Below are 19,430 nucleotides of genomic sequence, written 5' to 3' on the forward strand. Positions count from 1 at the left end.
ACCAGACATAAATCCTTGTTCCCATTGGACTTTTTCGTTGTTTTTTTAATAGCAAATAGAAACGTTCAGAGGACACTGTTGTAAACGAAAAGACGGTATAATGCCACTACGTGATATGCATTCGACCATAAATTTAAATCGCCCATGCACAATACGGATCCTTCGGGAATCTGTGATGCACCATCGGCTAATCTCAATCCTGTGTAAAAGACATTGTAACACGCATCACTAATAACAAAGTTTGCAAGACATTTTGGTCACTGCTTTTGCACCGTCACACACCAAACAAGTTTGAGTAAAATAACAAGTAGGCTACACGAAGTTAACAAGTTTTTACGACATTTAGTCCGTAATTATTTCGATCCTATAGACCCACAAGTATGTTTCGATTTCTGGCAATCACCGTGGCGGTGTGCTCCTTGTTTGTTCAAGATGCACAAGCCACCGCAGTAGCCAGCAACACTCGTCGTGAGATCGAGGTGGAGTTGGAGGAAGAACTTCTAAGGGTGAGTTGGAGAGTGAACATGATACAAAACTTTGTTGAACGAGTATATCCTGCTACTTTTTAAATATCAAGCTTAGAATTTCAGAAATTTTCCTGAGTTGGAATGAACATTTAGAGAAAGGGTTTAAAGGCTGGGATTATACTCAAGCTTTTTAACGAGTATCATGCTATAATTTACTTTAAAAAACAGCTCGAAAGTTTGGTGTGTGTAGGCTACAACAAGACAAACATAGACTTCCAGGGACAAGTCTTTCAAGTTTTAAGTAAAAAATAACTTGCATTCTTTCTCATTTTTTATTATGTTTTTTTAATTTTTTTTTTTACTTTCCAGTCTTTGTTGATGGAGCGCAGTCAGTCCGGTAAGATAATGATACTTAACACAGCGAGTTCTTTTTAAAATAAAAATAGTTATTGCCGTACAAAAAAAAAGGGTTGATTTACATGGTGCCTCATAGGTTGTGATTTGAGGGATTGCTGGTGAGGTTTCGATAAGGACCAGAGGGAATAGCGACGAGGACTGAGTGCAGGACTATGGCCGTGCTGTATAGCCCTCTCCCACCTTATCAGGGCCCAATTTCATGGCTCTGCTTACCCGTACGCGCAGAATCGGCACTTACGGAAGCAGGAAATTCTGTGCTTACGCGAGCATATTCCACTGGTAAGCGGCGAATTTTGGCTTCTGCGCGTGCGTACTCAACGTTACCAGGCATTACTAGTGGTGTTCTACGCTAACAAGGTTGTCGCAGAAATTCGGCGCTTGTACTTTAGCCTTGTCCAAGGCTTTTTACGCAAGCACCGGTGTCAGATTCAATTGTGTCCGCATGCAATACTGTCTGCTCCGGACACTTTTGCATATGCAATAGAGTCCGGGTATATGCAAAAACCGTCCGGTGGACATGTATTGCGCGCGTATGCGAGCGTGCATGCACTGAACCTACGTACAGTATATGCAGTATGAATATTCACGTATTTTATGATTGAAGCGAATACCCAACGGCCGAACATTTCCCATGCCATTCATGACATGCACTTAGCTTTAGCTTGTAAAACAAATGGCGAGCGTGTTCCGTCGACCAAGGGTGTTTAATTTACTGCAAGGACGGTTTTGCACGGGGGCGGACACAACTGCATATGCAAATGTGTCCGGGCGGACACAATTGCATTATGTAGCAGCGTCCGGGCGGACACGATTGCATATGCAAAACCGTCCGGCGGCAATATTGCATATGCAATAATGTCTTCCGGATAGTATTGCACACAGGACATTATTGCATGCGACACCGGCCCGCTCTGAATTCACGAACTGCATATAGATACTATTACGGTGCATAACAGTGCTTGATACCGTGGGGTCGAAGCATTGTTTTTCGAGGTTTTTGAACCTCGTACAAACGAAGCCGCAACGTCACTACGAGGTTGAAACCTCGAAAAACCATGCTTCGACCCCACGGTATCACTATGTACCGTGCAGTAGCCTACTATAGTAGGTATGCAGTTCGTGAATTCAAAGCGGGCCGTTTCTTGCATAAAGATCCTTGAACAAGGCCACTTGCAAGTATAGCGGGGAATCATGATCTAAAGCGCGAAATTCGGCGTAAGACCAGCATGCACCCCATTCAACAATTAGCGCTTATGCAATGGGTAGCCTTTGCGAAATTGTCCATGTAGCCAGCCCCCCCCCCCCACCCCCATCCCAAGAAAGACCAACAGTTAACTCTGCAAGTATTATTTTGCAAAATGTTTTTTTTCGGGATAGGTTGTCTCGCCGTATCTGAAGTGAGTTGCTCACTAACTGCATGCTACTTTCAGATGGCTGCTCCATTCGGTAAGTCTGGACTGAACGTTTTCATCCGGTAATTTTGTTTAATCACCCTTCCAGTTATTTATTGACTTCTTTATAATTAATGGCAAATATGTTTTATTTTGTCGTCGCTATGTGTTTTCTTTTTTGTATTTGTTTTATATTTTGATTATTTGAGACCCAAAATTGGCATATTTTTAACTTCGGTATACACTGCTTTTTTCTAACGTGATAAGATTATTTGACCTTTGATACATTTCAATGGGGTGAAAGCTTTCAGATTTGTATAAACTACAACTTTGAATGAATACAAAAAAATATATAAACATGAGGCATTGACGCACGTAAAAGAACCCAGCATACATATCGAAAAGAGAAGGGGTTCGCCCGGTGTTCCTGGTTTGATTGGCAGCATATTGTGCCACAGCACCATGTAAACCATTACATGGTGCTATAGAAAAAGGAGTACATGTAGTTCTCATAATTCAAACGAAATCCCACAACACTGGTCCCTTGCAGCTAGGAAAATACTGTAAAAGCATATTGAGCGTCACTGCTGAGTGACTGATATAACGCGCCGGCCACCAAGGCTTTTCTTGTCCGAGCGTCTCTGAGTTTACAACAAAAGTAAAACAATTAAGTTATAATAATAATAATATCGAAGTCTTATATAGCGCACTTATACCAAAAAAGGTACTCAAGGGGCTGAGTATAACAATAGGTAATTGCAGTGATTAATTTTGAGTTACCCATGTACATTCCACACACTGATGGGGTTCGAACCCGCGACCCTTGCAATTATAGAGCAGTGTCTGACCAACATTTACCATGCTTTCATTTATTTATCTTAAAGATGACATCTTTGCCGAAGTATCCCTCCGTAGGGATGGAAGCATATTTTTTGCAGTGGACACGGATGCTGGTGGTAGAGTTGTTCAAGAAAAGGTTCCGGGTAGGTCAACCTTTTGGTGTCGATTTCCTTTATTACCTAACAAATTAAATATGGGGAAAGTATTTCCTTTTCCCGGTTTGTGTTTTTAACACCATTGTATAAATGCGAACAATATTAAGTGTATAAGTATTTTGCATGAACGCTTCCTCGCGGGAAAATTTTCCCTTGACAAGTTGTCGCTGTAGATGCTGTAGTTTTTGCAGAAGGGGTAAAACACTATAGTTTTTGTCTCGCTATACCAAAACCCAATGGGTTTATAAACAATATTAAGGTTCATTTTGACTACCGTGATTGAGTTTCTTTTAATTTATGGCCAATGCTGGGCATAAAAAGGTGCGGATAACATGGTCCGTAACCGTTGTCAGTATTGTTCTTTCGCTATATGTTACCGTTGTCAATGCCGTTCTTTTGCTTAAAAAACTATTAGTATTCAGTTAAGGAAAGAATTTTTTTTTAACTCAAATGAAGCAACTGACGACATTTTTATTTCTTTCTTTCAGAGTATGATGTTAAGGCAACACATGAGTCTAAAAGTTTCGTCATCAATGGTCAGGACTACAAGCTGAAAGTCGGGGTAATCACTCCTGGCCGCGGTGACACCAACATGGAAGTAGCCAACGTTGGCATTTGCAATTAAGCACAATCGCTGGAAGCAATGAAAAAAAGAGGCAAATATTACTATTGGTAATTACTCAAAATACGTTTTAGCATAAAAACTGACTTGGTATAACGGTTAATATTAACTTCGGAGAGCTGTTGATAGTATAAAACATCTGAGACACGGCTCCCTCTGAAGTAACGTAGTTTTTCAGAAAGAGGAAATTTCTCACTCAAAAAATTATATTTAAAGACTTCAGGCCTGAAGCCTCTCATTGGGCATCTGATTTGTGAGAGCACACCATTTTATCCGGCAACAATGGTGCTTTTTATTCATTGTTCATTTGAAACTTCAATGGCCAGTTTTAATTAAAAAAAAATGGATAAACTCAGTGAGGATACTGGTCTTTGAAAAAATACCAAAGGTGTCCATTGCTTTAAAATGAGCCCCACTATTACATTAAATTTTGACAAGTTAATTTCAAAAAGTGGACGCATTCTCAAAATGCTTTATACTATCAAACGCTGCTGTATGCTTCAAATGTTTTTTTTCCATTCATTTTAAAACACTTTAAAACACAATTTCTAAACTTGACAAGGTCTTTCACATTCATTTTGCAGTGACGTTGATCCATGTATAGCCTGGGGGTGATAATATACAAATATTGACTGCTTCGAGTGCTATGGTTAAAACTGACGGCCGTCGTGTAGCAAAACTAAGACATGTCATGTGACGCGCTCTAAACCAACGAGCAGGCAGAATCTTTGCAAGGGGTGTTATAATGAAAACTATTTGAAATTTATATTATCTTGGACATGTACTATTTTATTCCAAATAGTTCTAATTGTTTACCATAATCGTTTTGGGGAAAAATGGTTTATTAACTTTTTTAAATTATGATTGGTTGGCAATAAAAGCAAAATTTAGAAAAGGTGTCGGTACTTTATTTCTTTAATGATAGTCCTCGATTTACTTTCTTCACAAACATCATAAACATTATAATTGATGGAGTGAGTGGTGTTTTGTGTACACTGCTCTCTTCACCATTTTCCTTTTCCTGGACACTATTAGTTGTTGATTAAAACGACTGGTTTACTTCTCATCAACCGGTTAATTTTATACATCACCACCACATAAAGCATTTTAACGAATCTTTCACCTCCCAAAAGGCTTTAAAAAAAATATATGACAATTTTTTTATTTCTGATTTTGCTCATTTCATCGGTCATGAGTTAATCGGGTCATCAAAAACGTAAAACAGCGATCCTGCACAATGAGCTTGTATTTCAACAAGTAGCCTGAACATCTGACGTCACACTTCGAGGCTCGTTAATTACGCCATCAGACATCTGCCGTTTAGCCCAAGTTCATAATCACCTTTGACCTCCCAATCATTTCACATGACCTTCATGTAAATTCGCAGTTTAATTCGACTTTAGACCTACACAAGTGTGTACATGTCAATACCTGCCTTTATCTGTCTATATAGTCCATATAATACAAGAGGTAACATTAGCATGACCCATTTCGGTCATCTGGAGCCATGATTCTATTAGGAAATTTCTAAGGAAACGATAAATTTAAAGACAGTGGACACTTTTGGTAATTGTCAAAGACTAGCCTTCACAGTTGGTGTACCTCAACATTATGCATAAAATAATAAACCTGTGAAAATTTGAGCTGAATCGGTCATCGAACTTGCGAGATAACAGTGAAGGACAAAACCCACCATCGTCACTAGCCTTGCTCAAGGCAGTTGAATTATTCACTCCGAAAAAAGACCGCCGCTGTATAAAACCCCACCCGTATTCACTGTGCGTAACATCGCACGACACGATGCCCAGGCCGCCAGGCCGACAGCTTTGTAGGGTCTGTGTTGAAGCCACTGACCTCATTACTATAATAAGCGAAGAGTTCCCACGGTCAGCTCATTACCATAATGCCCGCGAAAGACGAGACATGTCTACATCACACACCACCACCACGGACACTCAGCGAGCATGATAGGCGTGCGTGATTGAACGTCAAAATGAATAATTCATTTGCCTCACATCCTGTGTTGTCTGATAGGTCTGACGAACGATATACATATTCATGAGCTGCATACTAGCATATCCGAGAGCCCCAATTTTTTCCACTAGTGGAAATTTTTCAATACAACACATTAAACCCATAAGTTACAGACCCGACAAGGCTGACGGCCTGACGGCCTCCGCATGCGGTTAGTGGTACGAGTGCGATGACTTGTGTAAACAGTATTCGTACGATCTGACAGTGTGTATACGGGTGTGGGTCATGCGTATGATCGCACGCACCATGAACAGGGTATACGGGTGGGTTCACAGCGGCGTCTTTTCGGAGCGAATAATGCGACTGCCTTGAGCAAGGCTACATCGTCACACGAAGTTGTGTGCGTTTAGATGGTTGATTTCGAGACCTAAAGTTCTAAATCTGAGGTCTCGAAATCTTTCTCGAAAAATATGGCACTTCAGATGGAGCCGTTTCTCACAATGTTTTATACTATCAACCCCATTGCTCGTTACCAAGTAAGGTTTTATGCTAATAATTGTTTTGAGTAATTACCAATATTCCACTGCCTTTAAGGAAATATCAAGGATAAATTCAAAATACTTCGACACCAACTTTTGGGGACTCATGAACCAGCCTGTTAACAATGTCAACTGTCAGGTCGGTGAACAAATTTATCAACTGCCAAGCAAAGTGGGGTGTCACAATCTCATAAAGCCTGTAAGCAACAAAAAAATGCTAAGCACCGTAAAGTATTGCTTTGAACAGAAACAGGGCACCATCCAACATAAATTACAGAAGTTAACTGTTGTGACTGGTGCCCCACTGATTTTTTGCTTAGCAAATAAATTCGTCGTGCAGTATTTTCTACTTAACAGCTTTATGAAATAATTGGGTCCAGGTCCTTGAGGGGGGGGGGGGGGGGGGGAGATAAGGATATAGGCTTCTGCACACTATTCGTTTATTGTATGTATATCATCCAGGTAATTACATCCAACGACTAACAAATACATCCCCCTTTCTGTTGGTTCGATTGTTCGCATCTGTATAGCTTCGACACAAGCAGTACAGCGTTCTAGGTGCATCAAGCTAGATGTCGTATTGAAAAAGACTAAAGTCCGGAAAGATACACACTAACCATGCATGAAATCCTTATTCAAAACTTCACCACATGACATATTGATCAGTCTGGGGTTATTCCTTTATTTCCACATTCACAAACATTATGTATGTTCTATGGTGGCCTCATATTCGCTATAATTCATGGCGAACTCAAAAAGGTTTACACCGTATTGTATTGTATTGTATTTTACTGTATTGTATTTTATTCCGAAACTGGAACGAACCACATGACCCTGAAATAAAACGAGCGACTGAATAGAAAACTGCATGGCGTGTTTTGAATGAATCAGCGGCTGCTCACAATGCTGTTTGAAAAGGTGCGGCACGAAAACTAACGTTTGTCAGAAGTTGCCAATGTGACGTGTCATTGCTGCTGCTTCAAACCACGCAACACTGTGTTAGGCCTACACGAAATACTTTTGTTGTAGTTCTTGACGATTATACCCACTAATATGTTTCGATTTCTGGCAATCACCGTGGCGGTGTGCTCCTTGTTTGTTCAAGATGCACAAGCCACCGCAGTAGCCAGCAACACTCGTCGTAAGATCGAGGTGGAGTTGGAGGAAGAACTTCTAAGGGTGAGTTGGAGAGTGAACATGATACCCACGCTTTGGACTAGTATAATCAAATATCATTGGAGTCGTATAAATAGCGCACGTATCCACCAACAAGGTGCTCAAGGCTTTTGAACCATGCAAAGCAAACACCTTTTTTAAACATGACATCAATTTAGACTGTATTTGCTAAAAATATATTGCACCACAGAACATTGTAAACCATTACAATTACATGTTCCATAAGGCAATCACCTTGCAGTTAAAAATACATGGCACTTTGTATCCTTTATCGGCAAAAAGCGCGTTGGTACGGGTAACTTTTTAGAAGCTTTGTTTGCAAGATAGCGAATGATCGGCCTCTATCATTATTATTTAATCATCAAAAACTTCTGTAACATAAAAAAAGGATTCAATGTTGCAATAGTGGGTTTTATGTGTGATGAGCTCTTTCCCTACCCCCGTACTTCTCGGTCCTCCTTAAACCTGCTCACTACCCCGACTCATTTTCTTGATTAACTTGTTCAGGAACTTGTGTCGCACTCCCGAAATGACCTGCCTTCTTTATTTATTTTATACAGGCTTTGGAGACAGAGCGCACGGTCCCTCCTGGTAAGCTGTAGTTAACAGAGTAACATAATAATACGCACGTGTGTAACATCTAAACTTGAGCGAATTTGTTTTTGAAGGGAATGCTATTTGCACGTGTTGATGTGTTTGTTAACAGAAATACCAACCTCTTTGTAGTAAGAAGATTCGTTGTTCATAGAAATCAAACCGTCTTAGTGACGTGCCATCAGGATATTATTAGTAATATGACACAAAGTATCACATGTCTGTGTCACTATAATAGATTCATAATGCACAAGTAATTCATATCTGAAGGTTAAGGTATTTTTGGAATCTTGAGGAGCGCCGGTGTCAGATGCTATTGTGTCCGCCTTAATGTCCACTCCGGACACTTTTGCACTCGCAATCGTTTCCGGGGCTATGCAACGGGGCTATGCAAAAACCGTCCATGACTGTACGTGTGTGCGTAAGCGAGCGTGCATGCACTGAACCTACGTATACAGCATGAATATTCACGTATTTTATGATTGCATTCATGACAAGCACTTGTAAAAAAAAATGGCGAACGTGTTCCGTCGACCAAGGGCGTACTGCAAGGACGGTTTTGCAAGGGGGCGGACACAACTGCAATGCAAATGTGTCCGGGCGGATACAATTGCATTATGAAGCAGCGTCCGGGCGGACACGATTGCATATGCAAACCCGTCCGGCGAATTTATTGCATATGCAGTCATGTCCTCCGATAGTATTGCGTAGAGGACATAATTGCATGCGACACCGGTATAAGTACGCATTTGATAAGAAAATGAGTTCATGAATAACAGAGATGTCAAGTCCAGAGGCCAGCTATGCGTGACATTTTTCAAAGCTCAACGCCCCCCCCCCCCGAAAAAAATTGCCAGTTTTAGAAGGCCTTTCGAAGTCGCCGCCCAACCTTTTTTTATGAAAAAAATCAGAAATTTAATTGCGGACAAAAAAGTGTGCCAAAATGCATCAAAAACCTCTTCAGAGTAATTAAAACTAACATGAGGTACACAGAATATGTTGACTATTAATGACTACACAACCATACACAAGTCAATTGGAAACTGCACAACCATACACAAGTCAATTGGAAACTGCACAACCATACACAAGTCAATGGGAAACTACACAACCATACACAAGCCAATGAGAAACTACACAACCATACACAAGTCAATGGGAAACTACACAACCATACAAAAGTCAATGGGAAACAACACAACCATACACAAGTCAATGGGAAACTACACAACCATACACAAGTCAATGGGAAACTACACAACCATACACAAGTCAATGGGAAAGTACACAACCATACGCATGTCAATGGGAAACTACACAACCATACACAAGTCAATGGGAAACTACACAACCATACACAAGTCAATTGGAAACTACACAACCATACACAAGTCACTGGGAAACTACACGACCATACACAAATCAATGGGAAACTACACAACCATACACAAGTCAATGGGAAACTATACAACCATACACAAGTCAATGGGAAACTACACAGCCATACACAAGTCAACGGGAATATACACAACCATACACAATTCCAGAGATGCCAAGTCCAGAGGCAAGCTATGCGTGAGATTTTTCAAAGCTCAACCCCCCCCCGCCACCCCCGAAAAAAATTGCCAGTTTTAGAAGGCCTTTTTTTTTTTTTTTTAAGAAAAAATCCGAAATTTAATTGTGGACAAGAAAGTGTTCCAGAATACATCAAAAACCTCCTCGGAATAATTAAAACTAACATGAGGTACACAGAATATGTTGGTGGTTAATGTGGAGGTACGATTGTGTCAGATTATTTCCTTCCAAACTAAAAAAAAAGTGACTAAAAATGATGTCCAAAATCCTCCGCTCACTTCCTCTGCCTGTTGTGTATTCGCTAGTGGAGCGCATTTAACGAGTTTGCTAAAACAAATCGGGAAATACTTGTGCGCACTAAGCGTTTTGCACTCTGCCGAATTTTAGTTGAACCTGCTGGAAGAGCAAAAGCGTGCGCAATCTGCAAATTTGTGCTGTTTGTACAAAGTTTGTACAAAAAATGATGATTCTGATAAACTGCGTGCAATCAGAAAATGAGTTCATGAATAACAGAGTTGTCAAGTCCAGAGGCCAGCTATGCGTGACATTTTTCAAAGCTCAACCCCCCCCCGAAAAAAATTGCCAGTTTAAGAAGGCCTTTCAAAATCGCCGCCCAACCTTTTTTAAAAATCAGAAATTTAATTGCGGACAAAAAAGTGTGCCAAAATGCATCAAAAACCTCATCAGAGTAATTAAAACTAACATGAGGTACACAGAATATATTGCTGGTTAATGACTACTCAACCATACACAAGTCAGTTGGAAACTGCCGTCCATACACAAGTCAATTGGAAATTACACAACCATACACAAGTCAATGGGAAACTACACAACCATACACAAGTCAATTGGAAACTACAGAACCATACACAAGTCAATGGGAAACTACACAACCATACACAAGTCAATTGGAAACTACACAACCATACACAAGTCAATGGGAAACTACACAACCATACACATGTCAACGGGAAACTACACAACTATACACAAGTCAATGGGAAACTACACAACCATACACAAGTCAATGGGAAACTACACAACCATACACAAGTCAATGGGAAACTACAAAACCATACACAAGTCAATGGGAACTACAAAACCATACACAAGTCAATTGGAAACTACACAACCATACACAAGTCAATTGGAAACTACACAACCATACACAAGTCAATGGGAAACTATACAACCATACACAAGTCAATGGGAAACTACACAGCCATACACAAGTCAACGGGAATATACACAACCATACACAATTCCAGAGATGCCAAGTCCAGAGGCAAGCTATGCGTGAGATTTTTCAAAGCTCAACCCCCCCCCCCGCCACCCCCGAAAAAATTGCCAGTTTTAGAAGGCCTTTTTTTTTTTTTTTTTTAAGAAAAAATCCGAAATTTAATTGTGGACAAGAAAGTGTTCCAAAATACATCAAAAACCTCCTCAGAATAATTAAAACTAACATGAGGTACACAGAATATGTTGGTGGTTAATGTGGAGGTACGATTGTGTCAGATTATTTCCTTCCAAACTAAAAAAAAAGTGACTAAAAATGATGTCCAAAATCCTCCGCTCACTTCCTCTGCCTGTTGTGTATTCGCTAGTGGAGCGCATTTAACGAGTTTGCTAAAACAAATCGGGAAATACTTGTGCGCACTAAGCGTTTTACACTCTGCCGAATTTTAGTTGAACCTGCTGGAAGAGCAAAAGCGTGCGCAATCTGCAAATTTGTGCTGTTTGTACAAAGTTTGTACAAAAAATGATGATTCTGATAAACTGCGTGCAATCAGAAAATGAGTTCATGAATAACAGAGTTGTCAAGTCCAGAGGCCAGCTATGCGTGACATTTTTCAAAGCTCAACCCCCCCCCCCCCGAAAAAAATTGCCAGTTTAAGAAGGCCTTTCGAAATCGCCGCCCAACCTTTTTTTAAAATCAGAAATTTAATTGCGGACAAAAAAGTGTGCCAAAATGCATCAAAAACCTCATCAGAGTAATTAAAACTAACACGAGGTACACAGAATATATTGCTGGTTAATGACTACTCAACCATACACAAGTCAGTTGGAAACTGCCGTCCATACACAAGTCAATTGGAAATTACACAACCATACACAAGTCAATGGGAAACTACACAACCATACACAAGTCAATTGGAAACTACAGAACCATACACAAGTCAATGGGAAACTACACAACCATACACAAGTCAATTGGAAACTACACAACCATACACAAGTCAATGGGAAACTACACAACCATACACATGTCAATGGGAAACTACACAACTATACACAAGTCAATGGGAAACTACACAACCATACACAAGTCAATGGGAAACTACACAACCATACACAAGTCAATGGAAAACTACACAACCATACACATGTCAATGGGAAACTACACAACTATACACAAGTCAATGGGAAACTACACAACAATACACAAGTCAATTGGAAACTACACAACCATACACAAGTCAATGGGAAACTACACAACCATACACAAGTCAATGGGAAACTACACAACCATACACAAGTCAATGAGAAAGTACACAACCATACACAAGTCAATTGGAAAGTACACAACCATACACAAGTCAATGGGAAACTACACAACCATACACAAGTCAATGGGAAACTACACAACCATACACAAGTCAATGGGAAACTTCACAACCATACACAAGTCAATTGGAAAGAACACAACCATACACGAGTCAATGGGAAAGTACACAACCATACACAAGTCAATGGGAACTCACACAACCATACCGAGTCATTGGGAAACTACACAACTATACACAAGTCAATGGGAAACTACACAACCATACAAAAGTCATAGGGAAACTACACAACCATACACAAGTCAATGGGAAACTACACAACCATACACAAGTCAGTTGGAAACTACACAATCATACACAAGTCAATTGGAAACTACACAACCATACGCAAGTCAATGGGAAACTACACAACCATACACAAGTCAATGGGAAACTACACAACCATACACAAGTCAATTGGAAACTACACAACCATACACAAGTCAATGGGAAACGACACAAACCATACACAAGTCAATGGGAAACTACACAACCATACACAAGTCAATGGGAAACTACACAACCATACACAAGTCAATGGGAAACTACACAACCATACACACAAGTCAATTGGAAACTACACAACCATACACAAGTCAATGGGAAACTACACAACCATACACAAGTCAATGGGAAACTACACAACCATACACAAGTCAATTGGAAACTACACAACCATACACAAGTCAATGGGAAACTACACAACCATACACAAGTCAATGAGAAAGTACACAACCATACACAAGTCAATGGGAATTCACACAACCATACCGAGTCATTGGGAAACTACACAACCATACACAAGTCAATGGGAAACTACACAACAATACACAAGTCAATTGGAAACTACACAACCATACACAAGTCAATGGGAAACTACACAACCATACACAAGTCAATGGGAAACTACACAACCATACACAAGTCAATGAGAAAGTACACAACCATACACAAGTCAATTGGAAAGTACACAACCATACACAAGTCAATGGGAAACTACACAACCATACACAAGTCAATGGGAAACTACACAACCATACACAAGTCAATGGGAAACTTCACAACCATACACAAGTCAATTGGAAAGTACACAACCATACACAAGTCAATGAGAAAGTACACAACCATACACGAGTCAATGGGAAAGTACACAACCATACACAAGTCAATGGGAACTCACACAACCATACCGAGTCATTGGGAAACTACACAACTATACACAAGTCAATGGGAAACTACACAACCATACACAAGTCAATGGGAAACTACACAACCATACACAAGTCAATGGGAAACTACACAACCATACACAAGTCAGTTGGAAACTACACAATCATACACAAGTCAATTGGAAACTACACAACCATACGCAAGTCAATGGGAAACTACACAACCATACACAAGTCAATGGGAAACTACACAACCATACACAAGTCAATTGGAAACTACACAACCATACACAAGTCAATGGGAAACGACACAAACCATACACAAGTCAATGGGAAACTACACAACCATACACAAGTCAATGGGAAACTACACAACCATACACAAGTCAATTGGAAACTACACAACCATACACAAGTCAATGGGAAACGACACAAACCATACACAAGTCAATGGGAAACTACACAACCATACACAAGTCAATGGGAAACTACACAACCATACACAAGTCAATGGGAAACTACACAACCATACACACAAGTCAATTGGAAACTACACAACCATACACAAGTCAATGGGAAACTACACAACCATACACAAGTCAATGGGAAACTACACAACCATACACAAGTCAATTGGAAACTACACAACCATACACAAGTCAATGGGAAACTACACAACCATACACAAGTCAATGAGAAAGTACACAACCATACACAAGTCAATGGGAATTCACACAACCATACCGAGTCATTGGGAAACTACACAACCATACACAAGTCAATTGGAAACTACACAACCATACACAAGTCAATGGGAAACTACACAACCATACACAAGTCAATGAGAAAGTACACAACCATACACAAGTCAATGGGAATTCACACAACCATACCGAGTCATTGGGAAGCTACACAACCATACACAAGTCATTGGGAAACTACACAACCATACACAAGTCAATGGGAAAATACACAACCATACACAAGTCAATTGGAAACTACACAACCATACACAAGTCAATTGGAAACTACACAACCATACACAAGTCAATGGGAAACTACACAACCATACACAAGTCAATGGGAAACTACACAACCATACACAAGTCAATGGGAAACTACACAACCATACACAAGTCAATGGGAAGCTACACAACCATACACATGTCAATGGGAAACTATACAACTATACACAAGTCAATGGGAAACTACACAGCCATACACAAGTCAATGGGAATATACACAACCATACACAATTCCAGAGATGCCAAGTCCAGAGGCCAGCTATGCGTGAGATTTTTCAAAGCTCAACCCCCCCCCCCCTGAAAAATTGCCAGTTGTAGAAGGCCTTTTTTCAAAAACCTCCTCAGAATAATTAAAACTAACATGAGGTACACAGAATATGTTGGTGGTTAATGTGGAGGTACGATTGTGTCAGATTATTTCCTTCCAAAATAAAAAAAAAGTGGCTAAAAATGATGTCCAAAATCCTCCGCTCACTTACTCTGCCTGTTGTGTCTTCGCTAGTGAAGCGCATTTAACGAGTTTGCTTTGAATTTTAGTTGAACCTGCTGGAAGAGCAAAAGCGTGCGCAATCTGCAAATTTGCGCTCTGTTTGTACAACGTTTTTACAAAAAAAAGATGATTCTGATAAACTGCCTGGAATAAAACCGTTTGAATACGATCATTTAAAAAAATGTACATCCACAATGAGATATAGGGACTAATACTGATAGGCTTACACATTCTAGTAAATTCTATTGGCCTACACATTCTAGTAAATTCTATTGGCCTACACATTTTGGAAATTCTATAGTCAATAAATGAGGCTGAATTGTATCAAACGCCGAAATCTACAGAGTTCTGATATAAATAGCTATCGGAACAATAAATTCAAATATTCATAAATATAATGCGAGTAATTCAAGCATTTCATAAAGGTCATTCATAACTGCAGGTTTGGCTTATAATATTAGGAATCGGTATATATGGCAATTAAGATTTTCACAATTTTTAGAAATTATGTTATAGTCAAGAGACCACTGAAACAGTCTTTGAAACACGGATGAGAATTCTTAAGAGCAGGATGTCGGGATTCTTCCAGAAACACCGTCATGCGAAATGCTGTAAGTGTAGGCCTAATTATAACTTCTTCGCAATGTTTTCTTGTATTTAGCTTGTCTCCAGATAACTGAAGAAATTTGCATACAATCTGCATGCTACTATGTGATGTCGTCACCTTGTGGCGAGGGTATGTACATAAGCTTTAATTCTACCCATTTCTCTATTTATATAAACAATCCATATGTTTACTGTTGTTTAATCAAGATTAATCACTTATTTTTTAAATTAATTTTCATTTGTCTATGCTTTATTGTTACTATTATTTTGTTTGTCATTTTGAGACTCAACAACATTTTCATTTCGTAAGAAGACAGAAGCCCATTGTTAAAATTGTTAACAAAATGGAGCACAGAGGGGAAATCTGACTTTTTTTTACATTTTGAGAATTCGGTGCCCTAACCCATGCATTCTATGTTGGGCCTACATCCTACGTTGTTGGCTGGTATGGCTCTCATTGAAAGGTACCGACCACTACTGGTAATTACTTACATACAAACTTACCTGGTGGCGGGAATTGATATAAAACATTGCGAGAAACGGCTCCCTCTGAAGTAGCATTAGTTTTTGAGAAAGAAGTATAATTTTCACGCAAACATTTGTGATGGCATCTGAAAGCACACCAATTTGTGCATGCACGGTTGTCATATTACTCTCTGACAACTTCGATGACCAATTCAGCCGAACTTGTTCGCAACAGTGGTTACTTTATACATAATGTTGGGATACATCAAGTGAGAATACTGGTCGTTGGCAATACAAACGTATCCGATGCCTTAAAAGGTACTTTAAAGTAGCATAGCTTTCAAGAAAGAAGTACTTTTCCACACATTTGATTTCTAGACCGCACGTTTAGAATTTGTGGTCTCGAAATCAAACATCTGAAAGCACACAACTTCGTGTGACAAGGCCGGTTTTTTTTTCATAGTGATATCGCAACTCCAGCCCCAATCGAGCTCAAAATTTCAAAGGTTTGTTATTTTATGCATATGTTGAGATGAACCAAGTGAGAATACAATTACCAATAGTGTCCAGTACCTTTAACATTGGTCTTGTGATACGACCGATGTTAAAGCCATTAGACACTTTCGGTAAACAGTATTGTCCAAGACCCACACTTCGTGTATCACAACTTATATACAAAATAACAAACCTGTGAACATTTAGGCTCAATCGGTCATCGGAGTCGGGAGAAAAAAGCGGGAAAACCCACCCTTGTTTTCGCACGTTTTTCCGTGTCATGACATACATTTAAAAGAAGTTTGAATTTTCGATATCGAGAATTGATGTTGTTTTAATGTTTTTTCAAAAAGTAAAGCATTTCATGTAATAATATTTCAAGAGAAGTCTTTCTCCATAACGTACTGTAAACCCTGTATAAGTTATTTGTAAATCTGTGAATTTAAACAAAATTCTGTACCGAAAGTGTCCAATGGCTTCAAAAAATAACAACCCAGCAAGTTGGGTCATACAGACCCGTGTCTCTGATATGACCTCATGATAATAACTCTGTTTTCATTTATTTAATGTATGCCTAGACACCATTTTCGCCGAAGTAAAATACACGAACGGAGAAGCATTCTTTGCAGTGGATGTCGAAACAGACAGGGTTTTTAAAGAAACGGTTCCAGGTAATTCAAAATAATTGCATCAATAAAATAACCTAAAATACGTACTCTTCTTGTTTAAAGTAGTAATTTTTATATTTAGAAGGCATAAATACTTCTTATTTTTACCTTATTTATTCATGTTGTTTTACCTGGCCTTTGTATTATAATAAAGTAACTGCAAACAAAAATGTTCGCAAATTTGCCATACACTTAGGCCTACACTTGGAAAACTTTTCTTGGAAATATTTGCCTTAAATGCTAAAAATAAAATAAAAATGAGTCAGCATGTTTCGAGCTCCAACACCAAAACATCAGTGAAAACATCATGGGGAGAGTGGGGGGGGGGGGGGGGGGTGGGGGGGGGACTTGTTTCATGTCATTCCGATACTTGCAGATGGTGGAATATGGGCCAAACAAAGTATTGATTAAAAAGTTGTTATGTGTGTTTACAACAAACATCAGTTTGCAGAGAAAAGGGCAGCTGAGTTTGTAGCCAAAATTGAGGACCTTTCCATGATTATCTCTCCATCAGATTACAACGTAGATTCAGCACATACATCAGCTAGCTTCGTATTGTGCGACAATGGCAAGAACTACCAAGTGACAGTGAGCGAAATCATCCTTGGCAACGAGGACACCAGCATCAAAATTAACAAGTTTTGCATGCTGGAACGGCTCGACGAATCCATCAGCTGGAGTGAACTTCAAGAGGTGCTCAGAGCAGGATATCACCGGCCACCTATGGGGTGAAGCGGAAGGAGATACATGGTGATGGGAACGATTGTAAGGCGCAATGCGCACAATCAAAACAAAATATTTTTTTCATTTAAATTAAAGGCAGTGGACACTATTGGTAATTACTCATAATAATTATTAGCATAAAACCTTACTTGGTATACTAGTAATGGGCCACGAATTTGATTTCGAGACCTCAAATTTAGAATTTGAAGTTTCGAAATCAAGCGCCTTGAAAGCACACAACTTCGTGTGACAAGGGTGTCTTTCCTTTCATTATTATCTCGCAACTTCGACGACCGATTGAGCTCAAATTTACACAGATTTGTTATTTTGTGTACAAGTGAGAAGACAAGTCTTTGACAATTAACAGTAGTGTACAGTGTCTTTAAACACACGGTGAATCAAATTAATTGAAATGTAACCGGTGTACACTAACAATTTATTTGTGACCCAAAATGCTAACCTATAGGCCCACATATTACACTTTCTCCATGAGGTTTACTGACTTTACATTCAAACTATAATCAAACTAATTTAACAACACTTTATTTCTCGATCAAAATTGAAATGTGGAGGGGATGATTTTCAAAGCTATTGGTTTATTGTTTGCGGTTGTAGGCATATAGGCCTTTTATTATAATAGGCCTGTTCAGATGTTGTTGTTTTTAAGTTTGGGAATTCTATAAATAAAAGAACGCATCGAAATTGGTTCACCATTGGTATTTTCCTTGATTGTAGGCCTGTATTGGTTTTAAAATTCCCCCTTTGGGATTGTGGCCGGTGTCAGATGCAATTGTGTCCGCCATGCAATACTGTCCGCTCCGGACACTTTTCCATATACAATCGTGTCCGGGGCTATGCAAAAACCGTCCGGTGGACATGTTAATGACTGTACATGTACTGTGCGCGCGTAAGCGGGCGTGCATGTACTGAACCTACGTATAATATGCAACATGAATTATTCACGTAGTTTATGATTGCAGCGAATACCCAACGGCCGAATATTTCCCATGCTTGTAAAAAAAAATGAGAACGTGTTCCGCTGACCAAGGGCGTTTAATTTACTGCAAGGACGGTTTTGCACGAGGGCGGACACAACTGCATATGCAAATGTGTCCGGGCAGACACAATTGCATTATGCAGCAGCGTCCGGGCGGACACGATTGCATATGCAAAACCGTCCGGCGGACATTATTGCATATGCATAATGTGCTCCGTATAGAATAACATAGAGAACATAATTGCGACACCGGTACTGTTTGGCAGGAGAGATTCAGTTGCCCCCGTACCCCCACACCCTAAAAAAATCAACAAAGTACGCGGCGAACGGTGTACAAACTTCTTCTCAGCTCCCTCGTTTGAAACATCCTCCTCAGCAAACGTTAATGATTTCCAATGGGTGCATAATCTCACGACCAAACACCCACTGGGCACCGTGG

At 39.6% G+C, this 19,430-nt stretch overlaps 2 protein-coding genes across 2 annotated transcripts; both read left to right on the forward strand.

Moving 5' to 3' along the window:
• Window positions 1-178: 178 nt before the first annotated feature.
• Window positions 179-4,787, forward strand: LOC139940044 (uncharacterized). The gene is made up of 5 exons (XM_071936245.1): window positions 179-506; window positions 837-864; window positions 2,262-2,330; window positions 3,160-3,258; window positions 3,759-4,787. Exons 1-5 carry the CDS (start codon window positions 381-383, stop codon window positions 3,893-3,895), a joined length of 459 nt encoding a protein of 152 aa, XP_071792346.1. The 5' UTR covers window positions 179-380; the 3' UTR covers window positions 3,896-4,787.
• A 2,488-nt stretch (window positions 4,788-7,275) lies between these two features.
• Window positions 7,276-18,682, forward strand: LOC139940050 (uncharacterized). Its single transcript, XM_071936260.1, has 5 exons — window positions 7,276-7,584; window positions 8,142-8,172; window positions 15,699-15,773; window positions 17,182-17,274; window positions 17,786-18,682. Exons 1-5 carry the CDS (start codon window positions 7,459-7,461, stop codon window positions 18,001-18,003), a joined length of 543 nt encoding a protein of 180 aa, XP_071792361.1. The 5' UTR covers window positions 7,276-7,458; the 3' UTR covers window positions 18,004-18,682.
• Window positions 18,683-19,430: the final 748 nt, after the last annotated feature.

Source organism: Asterias amurensis, chromosome 1 (assembly GCF_032118995.1).
Source record: "Asterias amurensis chromosome 1, ASM3211899v1".
In the NCBI taxonomy this organism is placed as follows: Eukaryota; Metazoa; Echinodermata; class Asteroidea; order Forcipulatida; family Asteriidae; genus Asterias; species Asterias amurensis.

What these genes read in the sequence shown, in the direction of transcription:
- LOC139940044 (XM_071936245.1), top strand. Translation starts at nt 381, where the DNA reads ATGTTTCGATTTCTGGCAATCACCGTGGCGGTGTGCTCCTTGTTTGTT. An exon ending in TCAGATGGCTGCTCCATTCG is followed by an intron (nt 2,331 to 3,159) that starts GTAAGTCTGGAC and finishes TTTATCTTAAAG; the next exon opens with ATGACATCTTTGCCGAAGTA. An exon ending in TGTTCAAGAAAAGGTTCCGG is followed by an intron (nt 3,259 to 3,758) that starts GTAGGTCAACCT and finishes TCTTTCTTTCAG; the next exon opens with AGTATGATGTTAAGGCAACA.
- LOC139940050 (XM_071936260.1), top strand. Translation starts at nt 7,459, where the DNA reads ATGTTTCGATTTCTGGCAATCACCGTGGCGGTGTGCTCCTTGTTTGTT. An exon ending in TGGAGGAAGAACTTCTAAGG is followed by an intron (nt 7,585 to 8,141) that starts GTGAGTTGGAGA and finishes TATTTTATACAG; the next exon opens with GCTTTGGAGACAGAGCGCAC. An exon ending in AGAGCGCACGGTCCCTCCTG is followed by an intron (nt 8,173 to 15,698) that starts GTAAGCTGTAGT and finishes TCTTGTATTTAG; the next exon opens with CTTGTCTCCAGATAACTGAA.